This window comes from Sceloporus undulatus, chromosome 2 (genome assembly GCF_019175285.1).
Source record: "Sceloporus undulatus isolate JIND9_A2432 ecotype Alabama chromosome 2, SceUnd_v1.1, whole genome shotgun sequence".
Classification (NCBI taxonomy): domain Eukaryota; kingdom Metazoa; phylum Chordata; class Lepidosauria; order Squamata; family Phrynosomatidae; genus Sceloporus; species Sceloporus undulatus.
The window spans coordinates 213,869,851-213,887,314 of record NC_056523.1 but is presented as its reverse complement, the minus strand read 5'-3'; the positions used below and the strand labels follow the sequence as shown (position 1 = coordinate 213,887,314).

General features: G+C 40.8%; 2 protein-coding genes across 4 annotated transcripts in view; both read left to right on the top strand.

The window, feature by feature from the left end:
- The window catches only part of TRABD2A (TraB domain containing 2A), a 79,354-nt gene extending 72,550 nt beyond the window's left edge, over positions 1-6,804 (top strand). For 2 of the 3 annotated variants that reach the window (XM_042449600.1, XM_042449599.1), the window contains 2 exons: positions 1,656-1,931; positions 5,886-6,804. In XM_042449600.1, the coding sequence (XP_042305534.1) occupies positions 1,656-1,931; positions 5,886-6,075 (466 nt within the window). In that variant the 3' untranslated portion in view covers positions 6,076-6,804. The remainder of the gene's footprint in view (positions 1-1,655; positions 1,932-5,885) is intronic. The other variant, XM_042449602.1, reaches the window with a different exon arrangement.
- Positions 6,805-15,547: 8,743 nt separating this feature from the next.
- DNAH6 (dynein axonemal heavy chain 6) overlaps positions 15,548-17,464 on the top strand; it is a 174,208-nt gene continuing 172,291 nt past the window's right edge. Inside the window, exon 1 of the mRNA XM_042449592.1 lies at positions 15,548-15,600. The gene's annotated coding sequence lies outside the window, so the exon portion shown is untranslated. The remainder of the gene's footprint in view (positions 15,601-17,464) is intronic.

The window sequence follows — 17,464 nt, the reverse complement described above, 5'->3', positions numbered from 1 at the left end:
AATTGTGAATGATGCAGACATTCACACCGAGGGAAGCACTCAGTGGATGTGCTTCTTGGATGTTCTTGTTCTTGTTCCATGATACTGACAAAATGTGTACAGTCTTAAAAATAATACCAATGATATAACATATAAAATAACACTTCCTCCTACTCAAGAACAATACTAATTACAGTTGTACCTCCACATTTGCGGTTTTGACTTTAGCAGACTTGGTTATTTGTGGTTTTGATTAAGATGTTCTCTCTAAGAATCTCTGTGTCCTCCAGCATAATTCTCCCTGAAGTTGACCATAGAGTTGTGCTGGAGAACCTACAAGTTCCTAGAGAAAACATTTCTCTATACATTTGTAGGTTGTCCAACATGATTCTTGATCAGCTTCTGGCAGATGTTGACCATAGAGTTGCACTGGAGGACTTGTAGATTCCTTAGGTAAAAAGAATAGTGTTTTGCTATTTGCAGTTTTTCCACATTCACTGGAGTCCTTCACCCCTAATCCCAGCAAACATTGAGGGACCACTGTATAATCAGTTGTCCTAAGGCCAATATTTATAAATTGGCTGATCATATTGCAGGTCTGGTCACATTGCAAATCTGGGAGTATTTCTCTAAACTCAGCCAAGAAAAATCAATTAATCAATCTATAAATCTAGCTAGCTAGCTAGCTAGCTATCATCTCGTGTATTTCCTGTGGGAGAATTACAAAGGTGTGTTCATGTACATGCAGTGTAGTTTAAAAAGTTGTGAGTGCACTTTTGAGTTTGGAAATAAGTAATAAGGCTCTGCAAATTTTGCATACTAGGTATTACTGTGGCAAAAAATCAGTGGCTTGCATCCAGAGGTGCCAGGTTGTAACACTGAAATAATGGTACTCCTTCTGAAAAGAAAGAAAATATGTGGAATATGATTTAGATACTGGTTTTCCTTTCCCTTCTGCTTGATTGCTTTAGCAAGGAAGACTCAAAATCTGTCCTGCAGAAGATTTGGGAGTGGCCAATGCAATGTAAATTTTTGCTTATTTCATACTTCCAAGGAAGAGTAAATAATTTCAGTAGTTTTCCCCTTGTGGAATTACAAGTTTTAGTGTACAGTTGCCCCTCCATGTCCGTGTATTTGAGATCCGCAGACTTGAAAATCCATTGAGGGGCGACTGCCATTAACGTCAATGGGGCATACGCCCCATTCAAGCCTATGGGGGCTTGAATATGCAAGAGTTTTGGAACTTGCGGGGGGCTCTGGAATGGATCCCACATGAGTTCCAAGGGCCAACTGTACTTTAAAATGATTTTTCACAGTCTAGACCCTGATTTCTAAGAATCAGTTCACAAATGAGACTTGGTTTTTGCACGAAAGGACAACAGGAAATGCAAAATTATTTATTTATTTTTATAGCAGTGTAGATTTGCACAGCGCTGTACATAAAAACAAGAAATATAAAACAGTAAACCTGCCTGTGGCGTACAGTCTAAGAAATAATAGGATAATACATCCTCATAAATAAACAAAATTAAAAAATCTGCATAGCAACTGATCCCCCACGCCAACAATTTATCAGATTTATAAGCTTAGAATATAGCTGAATCTTGGAAGGCAAGTAAGTCCTCCATCCCTCCAATTCTCCCTCAATTTTTTAAACATAATTTTCTTTTTTGCAGTGGGAAGAATCAAAAGGCAGTGTCTGGCCTCTCGTCGTCTTCCTCAGAATACCCCTCTTATGTCATCTCCCAAGATCTCCATCCTCCCCAGCAATATCCACTGAAAGAGGAGGAGGAAGAAGAGGAGGAGGATGAGCTCCTGCCTCATTTGCTGCTGCCAGAAAGCATTGACCTGCTGGAGAAAGTGGACAAGAAATATAAAAAGAAGAGGAAGAAGCAGCAGAAGAAACAACGTTTGCGCCAGTTCAATGACCTCTGGGTACGCATTGAGGAAAGGTAATGAGCTTATGAAAGTGGCCAGTGGGGTTTTGTGCAGTGAGATGCTAGATTTCCCTTATGCCCATTGTAACTGGTAGAATTGGGGAAGTAGAGGAATAAGAAATTCAGAAAAATTGTAACTACCTAAACAGGGAGAAGACTGTAAGAGTCTGGTGAACAAGGGATTGTGTTAGTAACCAAGTAAAGGTTGAGTCTCCCTTATCCTGAATTCCAAAATTGGAAGTATTCCAAAATCGTCCGCATGAATGGCTGAAATAGTGACACCTTTACTTTCTGCTCATTCAGTGTGCACAAACTTTTGTTTCAAACACAAAATTATTACAAATATTATATATAAAAGCATCTTCATGTGTATAATGTATATGTGTATAATGTGTATATGAAACATAAATGAATTTCCTGTTTAGACATGGGTCCCATATGCAGATATTCCAAAATCCAACACCTCACACACACACCCAAAACTCCCTCTGAAATCCAAAACACTTCTGGTCCCAAGCATTTCAGATAAGGGAGACTCGACCTGTACACTATTCTGAGTACAACAAATTCTGGCAAAGCATCATCTGAAGAATGGCTTTTTGTAGGATTTCTGATTATCATTTATGATGGATAAGTAAAAGTATGATGACCTTAAGTTCCAGTATTATTTTTAGTAGCAAGAGCAGCTGTAGTGTTGCTTCTTTTTGGTGTTATGTCATGTTGCTGAAAATGTAAATATATATACTGTATATACTCATGTATAAGTCTAGAAATTTTAGGCAAAAAATTGACCCCAAAAACTTGGGTCGACTTATCCACAGGTCAATGTAAATACTATAATTTAACTCTTATTTAAAAAAGGACCCATCCCCTGGTGAAAGGCATGAGTGCAATGTGTCCTGCTCTCTGTTCCATCCGGCATTTAGTGTGAGCCAAAACCTTATGCCTGCCATCATTTTGTAGGTTCTCTGGCATTGTTTTCCTTTGCTTCATCAATTAGATCCTTTGTTGCATGCCCCTAACTTTTACCCTCGACTTATCTAAGGGTCATATCAAAATCCATAATTTTGGCCCCAAAACCTGCCCTTGACTTACACATGAGGTCGTCTTATAGTCAAGTGTATACGGTATATGATGATTTCTGGTTGACATTCCAACTAAAGTGAAATCATTCACACACATTTCTAAAGATATGTGCAAAAACTTGACAGCTTATGAACAAACCAGGGAGCTCATTAGGGCCCAAAACATATTGCGGTTTGAGACCACTTTAATTGCCCTGGCTCAGTGCTAGGAAATTGTAGTTTATTGTGGCACCCGAGTTCTCTGAGAAGGCTAAATGTCTCATGCAGAATTCCCTAGCATTGAGCCAGGGCAGTTAAAGTGGTCTCAAACTGGATTATTTCTGCAGTGTGTTTTGGACCTAGGTTTGAGACAGGACCTTTCGTAACTTCAGGAGAGCCTGGTTCTGATTTCTTGACGCAGTGGGTTTTATTGCAGTACTTTGGTCTGGGCTCAATGTATTGACACATCTGCTGTCGGGGCTGTTGTTCTGTAGAATTGCCGCTGGCTCTTTTTGTTGAACATGTGAGTGTCCTATGGGGGCTTTTAGCCATGGAGAGGTAAGTGTTTAAAAGGGATACTAATTGCTTTCAGAATCCCAAAGTGCTCCCTGTCTCTTCCTGGTCTTAATACACTTGGTCAGCTGTAGTAGCCTGATAGTGCTTAATTGAAACTAATATGTTTTTTATTTTGTCAGTTGGGATTTAATACCTGCAACTTAAAAGAACATTTTGACCTAGTTATTCAAAGTGGGAATAATAGGCAAAGATTAAGACTGTCAGCTTTTTTGCTTGAACCTTCATAAGATATATACACAACATACACTTCTGTGTGTGAGTAGTTGTTCTCCTGGATTTTTTCTTTACATCTGGGCATTTTGAGGGGATCTGGAACCAATTTTGTAGGCTTCATCTGATTTGATTTTTCTTCAGTCTCCCTCTTCCTTACATCTCATCTTCAATGCATCCATTTACTTGTAAGACAAAGTCTTGAAGTATGCCACAAGGGGGTGGGTGAAGATGATGAGATGGAAGGCTTCACGTTTTAAGATTGCACTGGCAGATATAGCTATGCTTCTTGAGTAAAGATCTACTTCTAGAAAAGGCTCAATGGAAAAAAAGAAATGAGGAAAATCAGGGAGAATGACCCCCCCCCCTTTGCATGTTTTTAAAATCTGCAGTTGCTGATAAGATGTCATTATTTCCTAATTTTCTTAAAGGAAGCTACAAGCAATTTTAGCAACTCTCTTCCCACTGCACTGTTTTCAAAGACCATTTGCAATTCAGGGTTTATTTTATGCAAAAATTTGCTGATGGTATTTTTTCACAGAAAACAGCATTTTTGGGTGAAAATAGTATTTATGTATAGAATATGATTTTCTGTGCATCACATGCTGTTCCCTGCTCAGAAAATTCTGTTTTGTACACAACAATCCTTTGTGGCTTTTGCACAGAATAGATCTATTTTCAGCACTGGAAACAGGAAATGGTATTACATACACAGAAAATAATACTACCTATGTGCATAAATGGGGTTTTCTGCACAAAAACTGGTGTTCCCTGTGGAGAAAATGTTTCCTCTGAAAAATGACCATATCAGACTTTTTCATAGAATAAATCCTGAACTGCAAAGATTCTTGTTAGACTGGCTTTCTTTTTTGTGAGGGTTTCTTGATAATCCAGAAACACGTTTTCCTATCATTTCTTGCATATTTTTGAATACTCTTTCCAAAACTATACTGCTGATTTTATGAACCTTTTTTGTTATTGCGGTTTTTAGTTTTATATGTATTTCACCTCAAGTTTGAATTTATTATAGAAATACAAGTTATAAATACAGTATTGAAATAAAAGAAATAATGTATAAATTCTCTATGTATAGATAGTTTTCAGTTAGCTATGCTCAGACTGGAAAAATTGTATTTTACTGCATTTTATAAGAGACGCATTTCATCATGGGAGCCTATACTTGCAAGTTAGCTGTGGTATTGCCCACAGTGAGAAGCAGGCCTAAGAAAGTGCCTGGTTCGTATGTTGTCTCTGCTCTGAACCACTGGCAAGTCTCCTCCTAGACAAGTCTATACTGATCTTTGGCTGCTGCCACACTGCAGAAATAAAGCAGTGTGACACCAATTTAATTTCCATGGCTCAGTGCTATGGAATCTGAGCTTTGTAGTTTTGTGAGATAGTAAGAGAGCTCTGGTGCCCTACCAAACTACAAATTCCATAGCACTGAGCCATGGAAGTTAAAGTGGTATCAAAACTGATTTATTTCTGTAGTGTGGCAGTAGCCTATGTCTGCCATATCACACGTATTCTTAGTATGTGCCCTTCAGATATAATAACATGGATGTAATGCACAAAGGTATGTCTACCGTCTGTTAATTGCTTGAGGGAATAGTTGTTTTAAAAGGATCACTACTAACTATGGAATAGGTGGCAAGCCCTAATTTTAAGGATTGTTCAGTCAATGTTAAGATCTATATAAATACTCAGCTTTGGGGTTGAAGTACAATTAGTCCATGTTGTTTTCTCCCTTTCAGTAATGTGTCACAAAACCTACTCCTCACTTCATAAGACTATGTATTTTCTTGTCTCATTCCACATGACTATATATATATATATATATATATATATATATATATATATATATCCCACCTTTCTCCCCAAACTGGGACTAAATGCGACTCACAACAAGATGAACTCTCAAAAGTACAGAAGTTGTATCAGAACACAGTTAAACAAAAATTAATATTTGTATGCCCTTGAATTATGAGCAATTAAAAGTACAGCTATAAGGAAAGTACAGCATCCACCCATATGATTCTACTATTCTATCTGTCCTGCTGCTTTTTTGCTGAATAATAATCTGATCAGAACGGTTTGTTCTGTCTTTCTTTCCTTGCAGTATGACTGATCCACCTCCGCGGATCCGCATAATCAATGGATACATCACTGTAGAACCCCAGCCGCGGGGACATGGACGATCCAGTCACATCGAGGCGGATCTGAACTCCTCCAGTGGGCTGTTTCTCTTTTTTTACACATTGACATTGACTTTGGTGCTGCCTACCATAATGGTGCTGATGCAGATGTGAATCCTCACAAAGAACTGCATACTCTGTTTTGGGGGATTTTGGTGGGCAAATGAAGAATGACTTCTCTGAATGGGAGATCATCTATGTGGGTGTGTTTTTAGGCCTCATCCTTTTCCTGAATCTGGACCATTTACATGATTAACTGGCTTGACTTTGCCCAATACAGGAAAAGGTATTTTTTAACGAAAGCCATTTTTTTTATCCTTCTCTTGCAGAAGAAATATTTCATGTTATCCCATAATGATTTTGGGAGATGTATATGTAACGTAGCTGTTATTTAGCTGTATGAAACTGAGTTAAATGAAATTGGTTTGGAAGTGTGTGTGTCATTTTCTACATTGTCTCTTGGCTGGGTGGTAAAGCAAATTTTAAGCACCCGAAAGCAATAACAACCTCAGTGGAAATAATATTTCAGTCACAATTATACCAGCTAGAATGTAATGCTGTCAGCCCTTGGCAGATACACACAACACCTTGGTGCTTTTTCTTGTGTACTTTCCAAATGCTGCCCATTCCCTCTTGCTTTCCCCCAGTTCCTTGTGACAATATCTCATTCCTGGAACAGCTTTGTCTATTAAATGATGGTGTGTTTGATAGCTCTAAAGGTGGTTCCTCTCTTTGGTACAATTTAAGGTATCATTTTGGTGCCTTTTTGAAATAACATTTTAGTGTCTGTTTGTAATAAATAAATGCATTATCCCTCTTGTCCCTTGCATAGGGTTGCTACAACCTTGTCTGGAAATTTGTTTGTCTCACTGCTGGATTTCAGGGTTAGACCAACATGGTTACTTCCTGAGCTCATGTTAGTATGCCAGCCACACTAGGTCAGTTGGTCATCTCTCACTGTTTTTCTTTTTTCAAGTGTTGCCAAAGTGGCATGGGAAGCAGCCATGTTGCACCTATTCCCTATACTAGATATGTGATGGGTACACTGGGCTTTATTCCATGTTCATTGTTGCCTAACAGTGATGCTGCTGCAGTGATCAAGATGGTAAAATATATTCAACTCTCCTAATCTTCTGTTGCCTTCATACACTTGAGACTGGGATTGCCATATAATGCATAAGTTATTTCAAGGATCCAAAATGTGCTATCTGTTAATTCGGATTGTGCTATGGTTGTGGTGATGGTGGTGAACTTCTGTGATTAAAAAAGCCCATTCATAAACATTCCAGATGCTCAGTGTGTTTAAATCCAGCTTTGAGAAAGGGAAAGGGAAATTTTTAATGATATGAAAGCCAAAGTTGCTTCTAAAAAATTCCAAAAAGATCTTTCAAAGTTGGGTGAATGGGTAACAAAAAGGCAAATGAGATTCAGAGATTCAAAAATAAATAAATCACAACTTCCCATATATATTTTGTCCATTTATTTGTTCATTTTCTCTCACCTTGAGGCAATGCACAACAAATAAAAACAGTCTTTAAGAAACAAATCAAAACACTGATGTAATTTAGATTGGCAGCTCACAACCAGGAAAGAGATCATGGGGTTTGGATGGCCTTTATTTTCCTTATACAGTGGCCCATGAACTGTTTGCCTATGCTGCCCTCATTTGCTGTGTGGAGGAGTCTCAGTGGCCAAACCACGCGACTCCTCCGCGCAGCAAAAAGAAGCCACAAAAAGTGGCTTTTTGCGGTGCAGTAATAACGTTGCAAGGCACCAATGGCACACTTGCGGCGTCATTATCATGCCACGGCATGCGGATGCTAAGTGTCTGCTACATCAAGATGGCGACACCACTTTCTGACCCTAGGACGTGCCATGCACATACTTTTGGCCCGTACAGAACACGCCAAAGTCTCCCAAAGCAGGAGGCTGAGGTGTCAATGGGAGACAGCAGCCTCCAACTTGGGGAGTGGGGTAGAGAGAGAACCCAGGGAATCTGCCTCTTCTTAGCTCTAGGCTGTTGCAAGAATGGGAGACAGCAGCCCCCAACTTCAGGAGTGAGGTGTAGGAGGAATCTCTGGATTCTTCCTCATAATTCCCAAAGCAGAAGGCTCCAACTTTGGTAGTGGGGTGATAGAGAAACCCAGGGATTCCTCTTCCTCTTAACCCCCAAAGCCGAAGTCTGTTGTGTCAAATCTCAGAAGAAGCTGAAAGAATGTGTCCCTGGTACAGCCACATTCTCCATTACTGCCCTGAGACTGGTTCTTAGCTTGGCTGCCATCAATTTCAAGTTTAAAAAAAATCCATGAATGCTCAAGTCCCATTAAATACATTGGCGTAGTAAAATGGCATTCCTTATATAGAATGGCAAAAGCAAGGTTTGCTATTTGGAATTTATATAATTTCTAAATATTTTCAAACCATGGATGCTTGAATCCATGGATTAAAAAAAATCCATAGATATGGAGGGCTGACTTTATTAACCATTGTGCTGTATTTAAAATTAAGAGCAGCTTTTCTCCAACTTAATGCCCTTGAGATGTTTTGGACTATAAATTCCATGATTTCTGGTCATTGTCTATGGAGATTATTACACAAAGTTTTGAAACATGAGAAAAACTGAATGCTCCCGTTATTATAGTGCGTTCACGTGAAGATTTTCACATGACACTGTGCTCATCCATTACGTGTCCTGTGAATAACCTGGAATCGTCCCGTAACTTCTTATTAATGGGGAAACACCATGAATGGTTTGCCAATAGCACTTCATTCACACTATTGGAAAGGCACAGAAGCTAATAATGGCCTGTTACAGACTGCCAAAATAAAGCTGCTTCAGGTCTCTTTGAAGGTATGCTATTTAAATGATGCATGCATCCTAAGAATCTGGAAGCTGCACCAAAGCTGCACTCCGGTGCTTAGGAATGGAGTGTAGCTTTGGTGCAACCTCTGGACTCTTAGGACCCATGCATCGTTTAAATAGCATACCTCCAAAGAGACCCAAAGCAGCTTTATTTTGGCAGTCTGTAACAGGTCAATGATGCATTTGTGCTATTGTGGAGTACTATTGGGAAGCTTTTCCCAGACTGCAGTTAGGTACAGACAATTCACTGTCATACCTAGGATTGTTTTGGGAGTAGATTTCTGTCTTATTCTGAGGTATGGTGCACTATTTTATTTGAACTGTATAAATATCATGTTGTTAAAAATATAAAATTTGTTCTGTTTGGTACGAAACCATATTTTTGGGACATGCGCAATAGCCTGATAATGACGCGTGTATGAAACATCGAATCACGATATACTAACAATACAGCAGTATGGTCAGCTTTTGTATGTGCAATGTGATTGTGTTTTTGTTTCACTTTTATTTCGTTGTTATAGTGCAACTGCGCAACTGTGCAGAACTATAGATCACTATAGTGCTATGCTTCTGTTATCTTCCAATAGCATGATTGTTGTGGAATTGGCCCTAGTGTGATAATCTGTTTGGGAGATGAACTAGGTTTAGAGGGCTGACTTAGAATAGTAACAGGTGGTTTGGGGTTATTTCGCACAACTTAAGATCACCAATATGCATGAATAAGGGGTGCTGACCTTGATTACTTATAGGTCCATGGTGTTACTCCATCCTTTCTCAGTCTTTTTAACCTGGAGGAACCCTTGGAATAATTTTCATATCTCAGGGAACTCTTGCATTAAAATTATAGGTTTCAGAGAACCCCTGCATAACAACAGTTATATCCGTAGCTCAAAAAGGTTTGTGTTTTTTTTTAAGTCGTGATTTTTTATAGAACCACTAGTGATCTCTTATGGAACCCATGGGTTGCAGGGAACCCTGGTTGCGGAACCTTGTTTTAGTGTAAAATAAGTCTAGTTTATCTGTGTTTTAACTTTTGTACATAAAGCTTTTTAATTGCTTTGTTTTTAAATGTTGCATGTTTCCTTGGATGCCATTTTGGAAGAAAGGTGTAAAACATTAAAATGTGATTCTGAGTAGGGATTTGAAGAAATGGAGAGTAATGAAAGACTGCTCTTAATGGGATGAACCAGGATGGAAAGCAGTGACAGCACTGGATTTTCAGAAGATAATTTATTTTTAAAGAATGTGCCAGATGACTTGTTTCCAGCACATGAGTGAAGGGTGCTGAGTGCTGATGTTGTGATCTCTCTTCCTAAGTCCTTCTTGCTTCATATGCTTTTCTCATCCACCAGAAATGTTTCCATCCATCCTATTGAACAGGTACATAGGTCATCTTTATCTTTAATTCGTACTTCTCTTTTTGATCTATATTAGTCTATTTTTTTCTCTCTTCACAACATGACCCAATATGGCTTTTCCTCTCTGTCCCACTAGCAAAAACTCAAATCCATGCCCCAGTCATCCTTTGCCTAGGCTGTAGTCTCCCTACGGGCTGCCATAATTGTCCACTTTTACCAGGGACAAAATGTAGGACAAATTCAAGATCAAACTGTAGGGCAACTGCAGGACAAAACTCAGCTCAAAATGTAGGACATTTAAGGTCCACCATTTTTCTTCAATGTCCTACATTTTGGGCTGAGTTTTGTCCTGCAGTTGTCCTACAGTTTGGTCTTGAATTTGTTCCACATTTTGTCCCTGGTAAAAGTGGACAATTATGGCAACCCTACCAGAGATCTACCATCTTATACCAAATACACAAATGGTGCCATATTAAAGAAATGAACAGCACTCTTCTCTCACAGTCTCCCTCTACTGACTACTGATAAACTCAAGGGCATCAAAATCCTGTCATGTATCCTCCCAAAATCTTATCAATGGATGTATTCCATTCCTCCCAGCTGTATGAGATTTAATTAGGAATGCAGCATTTATCTAAATTGTTATGAAAAAGCAAGCACTACTCGGGGAGAAAAGCAGAATATAAATAAAATATATTTCTCTCTCTGCTAGGAAAAAAAGTGGGATAAATTTCCTCCATGCTGGGAGAAAACCAAGTTAAGTAAAATGACTTTCTCTGTGTACTGCAAGAAAGGCTTCCTCTCTGTGCCAGGAGAAAGGTTGGATAGAAATAAAATAAGTATATAAAAATGAATTCATAGAAATGGGATACCCACTCACCTCTAAAGAGAACCCTAAAAGATAGCTAGTTTGGTGAATGTGCTTTATCTAAAAAGCTTTTTTTCTTTACACTGACATTTTCTTATAAAGTGGAATTATTTTATTCTCATGGATGGACACTTGTGCAAATTTAATCAATTAACCTAGTCAATTGACTACATTTCCTTTAGTGAGCCAATTGTCCCGGTTTCAATGTCAATGTAATCTATTTACAGAGAATGAAAATCAAGGTGGTTAAAAAGAATAGTCTCTTCATATATTTATTGTGTACTTACTGTGTAAATGGGAATTCTAATCAGTATCATTCACACATACAGAATCAATGGCAGCAATCATTTTGAATTATCAATATTTCCTGATCCTGGTGTGTGTAGAAATTATCTGCATGGAAACCTATGGATTAACTAGTTTAAGGCTCCAGAGGATTGGCTAATTAAATTAACCCACTTGGAGAAACATAGTGGGAGAGAGAGGGAGAATTAAAGAGTACATATGGGCTTTAAAAAAAAGGTCAGCAGCAGGTGAATGGGTTTTAAAACGTTACTGAACAATCTTGTGGCCCTAGGTTAGAAGACAAATTGGATTCCTTATCCCCCTCACCCCTGAAAACACTGTGCTCCTTACCTTTCCTAGGTTGGCGATCTGATAAAGAGAAGGTTGGTGGTAACTGAACAGGGTGGGAGAGATGTGGAGCCATACTAACCAGTCACACAACTTCACGCTGGAGGTGAATGAATACTGGTCTTGGAGCTCATGTACCGTAAATCATTCTCCTCGATTGCTGCCAGATGAGGTTAAAAAAAGGAAAAGAAAAAATTCCCTGCATCTTCTCATCCAGCTTACTAAGACCATCAGTTTTAGAATTTATTGGAGGCTCCAACATCACAACAAAGATATATCTTTGCTTACAAAGGAGATATGTTCCTAGGCATTATTATTTTAACAGGCCATTTGGAATCAGAGGCAGAAATAACATGGAAAGAATAATGATAGGTTAAGCAATTTTTAAAAATTCAACAGTATCAATATGCACATGTGAAATTATACAAGAAGTCTTGCATAAGTAATCAAAAACATTTTGAATCTTCTAGAGACCACTTGGAAGCTTCTTCCAAAATGTGTCAAGGGATGACTTTTTTCTTTCTCCCATCTCCACATTTCTTATGATTTCCATATTGGTGGCTGAATTTATAGATCCAGCCTTTTTTTAACACACTGGAGGTAGCTTGTAGGTCAGGTTTATTTGCTCTCCTTTTCTCTGTTTTGCTTTTTAGGAATGCTCAGTAAGGGATTCTGGAGGCAAGTGCTGTTTGCCTTGCCTGCTGTAGGCAGCCACACACAGCTCCATCAGAATCAACTAGAATATAATCTTGTTATTTCCCAGATTAAGTTTTATTGTATTGTTTCCTGCATACCTAGTGCTGCAACCCAGCACCAAAAGTCTGCTTTTGCAGCCCTCCATCACCATCCCTTTCAGTGCCAATACTGCTTTAAAAAAACCCTCTTCTAGCTAGAAAGAGGATGAGGAAAAAAGGAGAGCTGTGTTGCCATAAAAATACTTAATAAAATACAGCTTTCCTGTCAGTGGCTTTGTTAAAGGTGGTATGCCTGTGTTTGAAGTCAGTGGGCAGGATTGCTCTATAAATGTATGAATAATGTAGTTACATTGTACCTAAATTTTGGAATTAATTGTTATATGATACTGTGCTCTCTGTCTGTTTCTCTGTCACTATGTCTGTTGGGTGGAGTACTAAGTTTTTGATACAACTAGTTTAAGAAGTGTGTTGATGTGACCAAATTCACATGACAATTTCTTCTCCATACCCCTTACAGTCACCTTTCTAAGAAAAGCTGCATAATCACATGAAAAATAACTGTGTTTACGTTGACCATGTCACTCATATCCACGTGGAGAGTCTACTGAATGCTATGGAGTTGTGTCAAATGAAAACAGGCCGGCATTTTCAACAATGTATCACGGACTTGACACTAGATGTCGCTCAAGTGATTAGAGCTGAAATGTATGCACAGGTTGAGTTTCCCATCTCTGAAATTTGGAAAACCAATATACTCCAAATTCCAAAACTGTCCACATGGGTGCCTTAGAACAGTGACACCTTTGCTTTCTGACAGTTCAGTGTACACAAATTTTGTTTTATGCCCAAAAATATTATGTATAAAATTACCTTCATGCTATGTTTATAAAATGTTACACTGAACATAAACCAATTACAGTATATGTTTGGACTTGGGTCTCATCTCCAAGGTATATACAAATGTTTCAGGTTCTGGAAAAAATCCAAAACACTTCTTGTCCAAAGCATTTTGGATAAAGCAGACAAAAGCATGTAGGCACATAAGCAAAGCAGCTAAAACTTGTGCATACCTTTGCAGAGAGAGATGTTGTAGCCTCCTGGCTATCCCACTTCAGTATTATATTAGGAAAGATATCCACTCTTGGGGTTACGGTAGCTTAATTCCTTCCATCCTTTGAGGAATAGGTGTAACAGTTTTGCACCATTGCTGCAACCGTTGCAGGGTAGTCCAGAACACTTCTATAAGGGCCATCAAAAACTTGTTTTCTGAAAGGGCCAGTTTCTGTTCTGTTACCACTAATGGACCTCACTGTCTTCCCAGGGCCTAGTCAGTCATCCACCAGTTGAACAAACCAGGAGGGAGCAATCTCATAACTCTCTACAAAGGAGAAAGGAAAAGGATCTTTTCTTCATGTGAGAACTGTCCTTTGCATAGCTGTAGAGTCCCATTCCCTCTCTCACCCATAAGCTTGCAACAATACACCTGCTTCAAAGCACTTAATTTGAGACAACCGTATATAGGACTGCACTGTAGCTAGTCTTTCAGTGCAAGAACCCTCTGCCTTAAAATTCAAGTGAAAACATTCCACTTTTCCATTTCTTATTCACTTGTTTTCTCTACCTAATACTAACAAAATGATTTAATGTAATTATATAGATTCTTAATAATTCCACTACTGATTTTGGGGGGTCTAAAGGCACCAGATCCTGTTTGATATTGAAAGTTAGGCCCGTTACAGACCGCCCAAAAGGGGCGGTCCTGGGCTGCTGCCAGTTGCAGCGCGGAGGAGCCGCAGCAGCCAAACCGCGCGACTCCTCCACGCTGCAAAAAAGAGTGCAGAAATCGCACTCCTTCCGGCAACCCGGAAGAGCCGCCGCAAGTGCCAAAGTGCGCACTCGCAACGGCTCTTCCGGGCTTAGACGTCCGGACGCTGCGCGTCAGTTACGTCAAGATGGCCGCGCCCGTCTATATAGGGCACCGCCATCTTGCCGTACAGAATACGCCCGAGGGGCAAGGCGCATCCGGAAGCGCCACCCCTCACGCGTATTCCTGGTGCAACGATGGCGCCGCTTAGGCCCGTCTGTAAGGCGCCTTAATCAAGAGGGTGGCAATGGCAAATTCCCTCTGAACAAACCTCGCTAAGAAAAGACCATGATAGGTTCACCTTAGGGTCACCATAAGTCAGAAAAGACTTGAAGGCACACAACAACAACATCTAGAATCCTTTAGCCAGCCTGGCAACTGACCTTGGTGAAATGCCTCGAAGGCACGCAAGAAGAGGTTATAGAGAGCTAGTGAGCATTGGACTACAATTGTGGAGAGCAGGGTTTGAATCTTCCCCTCGGTCATGTAATGGGGTGACCTTGGGCAAGTCACACTCTCTCAGCCCCAAGGGAAGGCAATGGCAAACCTCTGAACAAACCTTACCAAGAAAACCCCATAGAAGTCACACTCTCTCAGCCTCAGAAGATGGCCATGGCAAAAACCCCTCTGAAGAAAGTAGCCCCAAAACCCCATGATGGTCACACTCTCTCAGCCCCAGAAGCTGGCCAGGGCAAAAGCCCCTGAAAAAACCTTGCCAAGAAAACCCTTGATAGTCACACTCTCTCAGCCTCAGAGGATGGCCAGGGCAAAACCCCCTCTAAACAAACCTTGCCAAGAAACCCCCACGATGGTCACACTCTCTCAGCCTCAGAGGGCAGCAATGGCAAACCTCCTCTGAAGAAACCTTGTCAAGAAAACCCCATGATGGTCACACTCTCTCAGCCACAGAGGGTGGCTATGGCAAACCCCTGTCTGAAGAAACAAGCCTAGAAAACCCCAAGTCAAATAGAGGCATGATAAGGTCACCCCACTAGATTGCCCTTGGGCAGTAGTAACTCACACTCTCTCAGCCTCTGAGGAAGGCAATGGCAACCCCCCTCTGAACAAATCTGGCCATGAAAGCCCCATGCTAGGTTTTCCTGAGGAGGGTGGCCATGAGCCTTGGATGAATGGAGGGGAGGGTGGCAGGTGCTGCCTTCCCAAAAGCCAAGCCTTTGGCAACCATTGGCGTCCCGCCCGGGGCATCATGGGAGAGGGACCGGTTGCCAGGCAACGGAAAGACTCTTCGGGACTCGGAGGAAGAGGAGGAGGAGGAGTGCCTCCATTTTGGGGAGAGGAGGAGGAGGAGGAGAAGGGACTGAGGAAGGTGCCCAGGAGGAAGAGCCCACGGGGGGATTGTAAGGCTTCCTGGGGCTGTGGTTGTTGCTGCTGTGGTTGTGCTTGTGTGCCTTCAAGTCGCCTCTGATTTATGGAGACCCTATGTGCCAACTGCCAAACCTATCATGGGGTTTCCTTGGCAAGGTTTGTCCAGAGGAGGTCTGCCATTGCCTTCCCCTGAGGAGGCTGAGAGAGTGTGACTTACTGCCCAAGGTCACTCAGTGGGTTTTTATGCTGAAGTGCGGACAGACAGGGGTTTTTTTAGTCATGGGGAGCCATAATGGGCTGCATCTGCCCTGCAGAAATAAATCAGTTTAAGACTGCTTTAACTGCCCTGGCTCAATGCTGTGGGATTCTGGGAACTGTCGTTTTGTGAGACACTTAGCCTTCTCTGTCACATTAAACGACAGTTCCCAGGATTCCCTAACACTGAGCCAGGGCAATTAAAGTGGTCTCAAACTGGATTATTTCTGCATTAACTCTCCTCTGTCAGAGAGCTCTGGTGCCACAACGAACTACAAATCCCAGAATTCCTTAGCATTCAGCCATGGCAGTTGAAGTGGTGTCAGACTGGATTATCTCTGCAGTGCAGGTGCAGCCTTGAATCATGAAGAGCCATGCTTGAAAATTTCACCCAGTCTCTTATGATTTTCTTTTCCCAATTGTGCTTGTTTCATGCCACCCCCTTTTTCTTTTAAGTAGTCAAATTTGTTGTTGTTGTTGTTGTCGTGTGCCTTCAGGAGTGCATTTGCATCACAGAAATAATCCAGGTTGACACCACTTTAACTGTCATAACTCAGGGCTGTGAAATTCTGGGGTTTGCATTTTGTTGTGACCCCTGAGCTCTCTGTCAGGGAAGGCTAAATGTCTTGCAAAACTACAAATCCTATGATCCCATAGGATGGAGCCATGGCAGTCAAAGCCCTTCATAAGGCATTAATTCTGCAGTGCAGATGCAGTCTGAATAGTCTTTTAAAATGAACAAAGAATTGTTCTGAACCCTGGCAGCTAAAGCAGCATCAAACTGGAGCCCTGGTGGCGCAGTGGGTAAATGCCTGTACTGCAGCCATTCACTCGAAACCAGAAGGTTGCAGGTTCAAGACCAGCAAAAGGGCCCAAGCTCGACTCAGGCTTGCATCCTTCCGAGGAGGGAGCTAAAATGAGTACCCAGACTGTTGGGGGCAAATTAGCTTACTTGCTGATTAGCTTACTTGCTGTTCACCGCTATGATCTTTGGAATAGCGGTATATAAATAAAACAAATTATTATTATTATTATTATTATTATTATTATTATTATTATTTCTGCAATGCAAATGCAGCCCACATTGTCTTAGACTTAGGGCGACCCTATATGTTGTGTAGAAGAGGGAATTTCAGCAGGTATTGCTTGATACCAGGTTTAGTGCCAAGCAACACCTGGGGAAATCCCTCTTTCTTATGACCTTAAAGGTACAGCAGCTGTTGCCAGTTTTCATATCCATCGGTGCAGAATCCCATTTGAGACTGCTTTAATTGCCTTGGTTCAATGCTAGGTAATCTTGGGAACTGTAGTGGTGTGAGACATTTAGCCTCCTATGTCAGAGAGCTTTAATGTCACAGTAAACTACAATTCCTGAGCCAGGACAGTTAAAACAGTCTCAAACTGGATTATTTCTGCAGTGTGTTTTGGACCAAAGTGGAAATCCTGGGAATTGTAGTTTATTGTGACACTAAAGCTGTCTGACATAGGAGGCTAAATGTCTCACAGAACTACAGTTCCCAGGATTCCCATGGAGATGAAAATTTGCTCCTACCACCCATGCCCATTAGATGCCCACGCTTGCTTTAGATGCCCATTAGATGCCCACGCTTGCTTTAGATGCCCATTAGATGCCCACGCTTG